The sequence below is a fragment of the Solanum pennellii genome, chromosome 1 (assembly GCF_001406875.1).
Source record: "Solanum pennellii chromosome 1, SPENNV200".
Taxonomy (NCBI): Eukaryota; Viridiplantae; Streptophyta; class Magnoliopsida; order Solanales; family Solanaceae; genus Solanum; species Solanum pennellii.
This window is the reverse complement of record NC_028637.1, coordinates 88,581,537-88,588,566: the sequence shown is the minus strand read 5'-3', so window position 1 is coordinate 88,588,566 and position 7,030 is coordinate 88,581,537. Positions and strand designations below refer to the sequence as shown.

The window sequence follows — 7,030 nt, the reverse complement described above, 5'->3', positions numbered from 1 at the left end:
TAAGTTTGCAACATGTTGTGTTAACCTTATTCTTGTTTTTGTCTGTGAGTGAAATGTTGATTTATTGAATTTGAAACTCAGAAAAGTTGTTTGTTCGTTCTGGAGCTATGTGTTGGTAAAACGAATAAAACCTTCTATCAATACAAGTATTGAGTAACTTTAGCAACCAAAGTGCACAGGTCACAGTGATATCTTAAAGATTGTGAATTTCTTGATGGATTTTATTGTCATTTGGCAATTGGCACATTATAAGTAAGATACTCACAAAAGGAGCATCAAACTTCCACTTTGTAGACATGTAAAGGAAACTAGGTGCTTTGATTATTCTATAGGGTGGATACTTTTTTTTCCGATCTGTCAAAGCATTGGTAGATAAAGTTATTATGTTGGTGAGGAATAGTAGATACCCTATGGAATCAATAAATGTCTCTGTAACTGCCTCAAACCCTATTGTTATCAAAAGAAAAATAGGGTGGACACCTTTGCCTATTTGATTTAACCTTGCAACACGTTGTGTTGACATGAAACAATTTAGTAATTTTCGAACTCAAAACTTTTGAAATCTTAAGGTACGAGTAAAAAGACTTTAAAATATTGATAAAATCCTCATCTATCTTCAAAATTGGATGCAAGGGACTTTTTGTTAATATGGTGGCGTTACACTACTGGCAAACATTAGTTTATGGATACCTCGATTATTTTATAAGTACGTGTTACTTCCTGCTGACACATCATCACATTATTGGGTGCGTTAGATACATTTTACATTCCAAACCTTCGATTTTCTTTTCTGTTTGTCTTTTTTTTGTTTTTTAGGGACCACTGAGGCACCCAATTCCCAAGTGTTTTCTTTTGCTAGACTATAGTGATCAAATGTAGACACATTTTACATGGAGTGGTTTGATTTGATGGGGAAGATATTAGTATAATATAGTAATAGCCAATAGGAATAGAGTAGATGTTGCTTCTTTGGAATTTTGCTGCACTATTGGTTTGAAATGGGTATATGTTCTTATGCCAGAATCTGCATCTTATAGGATGTTTAGATACCATTAAAAAATGCCAATTGTGAAAGGCCCACACTCATGAACCCAAGGATAAGGATTGAGGATATCTGTCTACTAATCAGTGTCTTTTTTCACATACAATGACAGTAGAGTCACTAGGAAATATTTGGTCTTGAATCAGTTGTGTACAGCCCCAGCCTGTTTCTCTATTTGTTGCTTACAAGTTACAAGTAACAAATCCCCTTAGCTATGGGCATTGAGTTTTTCTCTAGAGGGAAGGGTTCTTAGAATGGAGAATATCTGAGAAGTGTTAGCGGTAAGTCCATCCCTCTCCTTACGGAAGACAACTAAAATCTTAATCACAATGTAATGCATGACGAAAAAGATCCAATCCAAATAATCATTCGTTGGTTCTACCACGTAAAAACACTCTTAATAGAACTTCAGTTTAAGTGGGTAGTGACCAAGAAACCCCTGGTTCCATTGGGTTAGACAGGGATGCCCACGACTTCGTCTTATTCTTGGCTAGAAGCATCACCTATATAGATCTTTTTTCTTCCACTGTACTCTTTTTTTCCAGCCAAGTCTTCATGAATTTCAAGAGATAGTAAGTCGTTCGAGACAACCTCCTTCCTATGATTACAAATTTCCTCCTAATCTCTTTTTACACCTTCAACCATTATTGTTCCACACCTAAAGATTGGTGCATCTGGAAGTCTATTTATGACATGACCAAATGATCTCTATTGACCTTCCATTTTTTTCCTTCTATTTCTGCTACTTTCGCCTTGTCTAACGTGGTCACTTCTAATGTTGTATAACCAATATGCTGGGACTTAGAGGCCTAACATTCACTCTCATATAGCATTGTCTACCTTAAAACTGTTCCACTCAACTTGCTTTTTGTTTTGGTACGTATATCTCCCTCTAAGACAGTACTCGAAGTAGACAACTAACTAGTTTTGTGCTACACGCCAACCTACCGCAACCCATCTACTGTTATCTTGGAAACCAACAAGTTGAGCAAGCTCACACAGCAGAATTATTAAGGAATAACGTATTACTAGAAGACATTCAGTAATTCACACTTGAGTATTAGAAAAGCTTCATCAGATGTTCAAGTTCAACAGATGAGACTCTCAGCTGAAGTAATAAAACCCTCCAATGACAAAACTTCCAGCAGAAAAACACAGATAAAAAATTGACACTCCCCAAAGAATGCACTCCAAGAGAGAGGAAAACAATCACCAGAACATGCTCAACTGGACAGCAAATAGGGAAAAACAAATAAACAATGAGGGATGAAAAATTAACTAGGGGCACGCAGCATACATTTATGAGACACCAAAACATTCCTGTATACAATTTGTTCCCAGATATCTCTGTTCATGATTACTGCATATGGAAAAGATATCCTCGTTATACTTGATTAAATCTAAACAATGTGCAAGAGCATATGTCAAAACAATTTTTAGCAGGCTTTCAAGCCTGCTCCTTCTCACGAATTGCCTTATAGCACTGCAGACTGCAAAGAGGAAGTTTTGTCTTAGAATCACGATACTTGTACGGATTCACGCAGGAAGGACCAGCACATTGCTCACGAGGGGGAGGATAACTGCAATTCAGCAATAAAAACACAATCCAGAACCCCTTAGCAACTTAAATAGTGCTTCATTCATGTAGCGAATCAAAGATATCCAGGCTCCATCTCCTGTTTCCAAATTCATACAAAACAAAAAGAAGTGGAGATGGAGAAAACCGTTACCTGCAAGGTTTAGAGTCAAAAATATGAGGTAAACCCATATCTTCAGGAAATGTCACAACAGTGCCGGTAGGGCCCATAACCACTCTGATAGTGCTTTTTGCAAGCATCTGCTCTTTGGCAGCCTTCTCCTGCCAGATAGATATTAATTAATTGTCAGCTTCATAACTTCACTACAAAAGGCAATGTACCTACCAACAAGCAGTTTACCTGAGCCAACTCTTCCTGCCGCTTCTTTATTTTATCTTCTCGCTTCTTCCTGTTAGAATCTTGTCCTAGGATTTTCCTAATTGCCTCAGCCTGCAAATTCCAAAAGGTTATGCTCATTTCATCATCGTATGATCTTAAAAGAGTACATACAGTAAGAAGGAAAAGGAACAAGTGAAACCTCTGATTCACGAGCAGCCTTCTCATTTTGCATTCTACGTTTCTGAGCAGCCTCTGCTTTCTTCAGTTGCTGCTCAACATCAGTGAGCTTCTCCTTTTGCTCTGTCGAAAAGCAAAGATGGCAAGACAAATTTGAAAATCAGGAAAAAGTATTAGAGCAATGAAATACGACTGGAACAAATAAGTAACTACAGGGTATTACTTCGAGGTGGAGCCGGTGGTAAACCATTAGGGAACTCAATCTGACTCGCAGAAGCAGCAGCAGAAGAATCCTTGCTAGATAGGAGAGCTCGTTGTCGTGTTGTAAGAGTCATTTCTCCTCTCATCGCATCGATCGATGAATCTGAGGATTCCTTCCTTTGTTTCTGCTTCTTTTTTCCTTCAGCCTCACCATCAGACACGAACTCTTCCACCTCATAAGCAGTGTCCTCAGAACCTTGCTCAGATTTCTTCCTTGACCTTCCCACATTTTCATCCTTTTCAAACTTGCTAACCTTTGAAACCCGGGAAACACTTCTTTTGTTGGTCGATTCCTCCTCAAAATCTTTATATCCTGAAATCTTCGAGGTTTTAAGCTTTTCCAAGTATCGAATCTCATCATCTTCCCCATCCTCATCAAACCATTCCGATACACGCCTCTTTGGAACCCTCTTACTCTTACGGGTTGGATCTGATTTGTCACCTCCTTTTTCGAAGGGATTCGTCATTGGCATCTTCCCCATATCGCCTTTGCCAGCAGCAAAAGAACCCTTGGGCGAATCTCTTGACATAATTCCTTGCAACCCACTTTTCTTTTCCGAAAGACCGTCTTTGCTTGATGTGTCCTTAAATAGAGAGGAAAAGGTTAATTGGACAGCATTGAAATTTTATTACAGTGATAATAGGACAAAAAAAATAAATGCCGAAGATTTACTAGCAATAGAAGTAGATTTCTTTCTTTGGTAAATCGCAATTAATCACAATTTGCATCATCGGGAGTTTGGCATTAGTATCCAAAACTGTATCCAACATAAGGCACGGGGTTGACCTAAAACCGCTGGTTTTCTGCCACAAGTGCAAATTCCTAGCTAATACTTTGGGGCTAAACTGAGTAATTTTTAACTTATTCTTAATCTTTGATTCTTATGCACTTCAAAATTCTGTTCCCTAATAAACCTATAATAATGCAACATCTATCTACATGTTTTCCTTCTGAGTTTTTAAAGTACGTTAGAGAGGAACCAGTAGAGCAGTGACACAGAAAATCTCGTGCGGTTCACCTCCTTTTCAAAATAATGAAACCAAATAATTCTTAAGGGAGACTACTTTAAAGAACACAAACTCAAAATCCAAGTGGATTTAAAGAATCTAAATAACTAACTACTTGAGAAGAAACACTGATAAACCTGTGAAGTGGATTTCTGACGTGGCTGCGAACCATCCAAGGCTCGTGCATTTGTAGACAAACCACCACCATATGCACCATGAGAATCAGTTTTGGTTTGAATGGTGCGCGTCACACCCCCAACTTTAAGCTTAACCTTCTTCAGCTTGCTATCATTGACAACACCATCCTGCACAGTTCCTGTTTGCCTAAGAGAGGAGCCATGCTGGGAATATGTATCATCTCCTGGATCTCCATTACTATATAACAAACTAGATCCTCCATCCTTACTCTTCTTAAAAGTGTAGTCCTCATCCACTCTGGAAACAGAGCCTCTAGACATGCAATGATTAAGGTTGAACATTTTACGTCCAGCATTGGCATCATCAGTGTTCTCATCACTGGAAACCCTACCAAAATCATCTGAAACTGGTGTTAAGGGAGACTGATCACGGCCTTCATGAAAAAAAGGCTTCTCTGGTCTAGGTCGCCGCAACATGAGGCTTCTTTTCTTTCTAACAGTAGCATTGAGCCCTTCAAATCGAGTTCCACCAGACTCATCCATGACATGTAAAACAACTAGGGCCACCAGGAACACGTGTATTAATCGCGGCAAAAAGACAACTTGCTAAATGAGTTTGTTCATTGTTGCACCAAACAGGAAACTGCAAGAATTCAAAGATATATCATTTATTAGTTAATTCATTTATGTAGAGAAACATCAATAAGTAAAAACAATTTAACAAGAAGTTCCTTACATTCAACATTTAATTTATCATAAGATGCTTCCAGGGGATGCAAAACCCATACATGTAGTAGACATGAATCCACTAACCCACAACCTAGACCGTCTCACTATCACCCTTTTTTAACATCACATGAAATTCAAAATATCAAGCAACAAACAAAACGGCAAGGGAAACTATCATCTTGATACAATATTGATCCATGCATTTAACAATAACTAAGAAACATGAGACTGTAATCAATTTGAATATCCAAAATCTCCACAATACAGGAGAATGTACCCTCGATAAAAGGCAAGTATCAATAAAATGTCATAGAGCTTTAAGGAATGTTTTAATAGCCTTAGAAAACTCCACCTACGTGCATAGACAAATCCTTTAACAAGATGTCATAGGATTTTTATTATGAATTAATGGACTTAAGAGGCAAGTTCTGCAGAGTGGTATTTAGGCCAACCATCTTGTATGGGCAGAGTATTGGTTAGTTAAGAAACCTCAGAAGATGAGAGTTGCGAAAATGAGGATGTTAAGGTGGATGCGTGGGATGCTAGGAGAGACAAGAATAGGAACTATGTTGTTCAAAGAATAGGAACTGGTTCGACTCACACCAAAAGTGAAGAGTCTGGAAAACTTTAGATTAGGAATGAAGATACCCGTGAAAAAGTGGGAGTGACCTTCATTGGGGACAAGAAGAGGTAAGTGTGAGAGAGATGGTTTGGTCATGTGAAGAGGAGATACGTGATGCCCCAATAAGGAGGTCAGGAGGTTGGCAGTGTCAGGGTTAAAGAGAGGTAAAGGTTGGGCAAATAAGTATTGGGTTGAGGTGATTAGACACGACATGGAATTGAGGATTAGAGTAGAAGGTTAGTTAGTAGGTACTTCAGTACTTTTTCTATGCATTACAATAGCATTAGTACTAATCTTTTGTAATTTCTTGCCCTTTGATTTCTTCGACTATATATTGTTACTATTCCTTTTTCTAAACGCTAATGTAATGATCCGTTATAATTTGTTATAAATGCTTAGCATTTGTATGTTATTTTTAACATTGCTTTGTTATGAATTACTTGAACCAAAGGTATTTCGGAAACAACCTCTCTACCTACATCCTCCCCACATGCCACCTAATTGAATTACACCGGGTATGTCGTTTTTGTTGTTGTTGGAATACACAAGAGTTGGGGTAAATCATCTTAGCCAAACTACCATGAATCCTCTAAATAATTGAAAAAAATATCCCACACTTGAATGGAGTTGAATAGATATAGACGGTTCATATAACCAAATAGCAACAAAATTAACTAATTGTTTTGCTCAAAACTTGAATTAGCAAAAAAGAAACCCATTGGAGGGAGCAAAGCAGAAAACATTGTCAAAACAGACGCTTGTAGATGAACCAACCAATTAGAATCAACTGATACCGAACAATTAAATCATACATCGTTCCAATTCATTAAAAAAAAAAAAACCGAAAACCAATAATCAAATCAAATACCTTGAGAATGGCAGAGAACCGAGCAGCAGCAGCAGCAGCAACGGCGAACAGCAGAGATGAAATTGAAATAAAGAGTAGGAAAAATATAGAAGATTGATAGAGAGAGAGAGAAAAAGAAGGGCTTTTGGGTGAGTATATTATTAGGGTTAGAGAAGTGAAGGGTGTCGTTGGTAGCGTTATAGCCAAAGAAGACTCTCAATATCTTCTCCATTTTTGCCTTTCCTATTCTTACTCACCCCCTTACCCCCACCCCCCCACCCCCACCCCGCA

General features: G+C 38.1%; 1 protein-coding gene across 2 annotated transcripts; it reads right to left on the bottom strand.

Moving 5' to 3' along the window:
- Positions 1 to 2,302: 2,302 nt before the first annotated feature.
- LOC107008116 (soluble guanylate cyclase gcy-33) lies at positions 2,303 to 7,010 on the bottom strand. 2 transcript variants are annotated; one of them, XM_015207033.2, is made up of 7 exons: positions 6,761 to 7,010; positions 4,542 to 5,184; positions 3,359 to 3,980; positions 3,158 to 3,258; positions 2,980 to 3,069; positions 2,773 to 2,900; positions 2,490 to 2,622 (listed from the first exon to the last, which is right to left on the bottom strand). In XM_015207033.2, exons 2-7 carry the CDS (start codon positions 5,082 to 5,084, stop codon positions 2,490 to 2,492), a joined length of 1,617 nt encoding a protein of 538 aa, XP_015062519.1. In that variant the 5' UTR covers positions 5,085 to 5,184; positions 6,761 to 7,010. The 2 variants fall into 2 exon arrangements, with proteins under 2 accessions (XP_015062520.1, XP_015062519.1); XM_015207034.2 differs by lacking the exon at positions 6,761 to 7,010 and having other exon boundaries at positions 2,303 to 2,622; positions 4,542 to 5,084.
- Between the last annotated feature and the right edge of the window lie 20 nt (positions 7,011 to 7,030).

Coding starts and splice junctions, on each gene's coding strand:
- LOC107008116 (XM_015207033.2), bottom strand. CDS start 5,084: ATGGATGAGTCTGGTGGAACTCGATTTGAAGGGCTCAATGCTACTGTT. Junction 3,981..4,541: donor GTCAGAAATCCACTTCACAG/GTTTATCAGTGT, acceptor TCTCTATTTAAG/GACACATCAAGCAAAGACGG. Junction 3,259..3,358: donor ACCACCGGCTCCACCTCGAA/GTAATACCCTGT, acceptor GCTTTTCGACAG/AGCAAAAGGAGAAGCTCACT.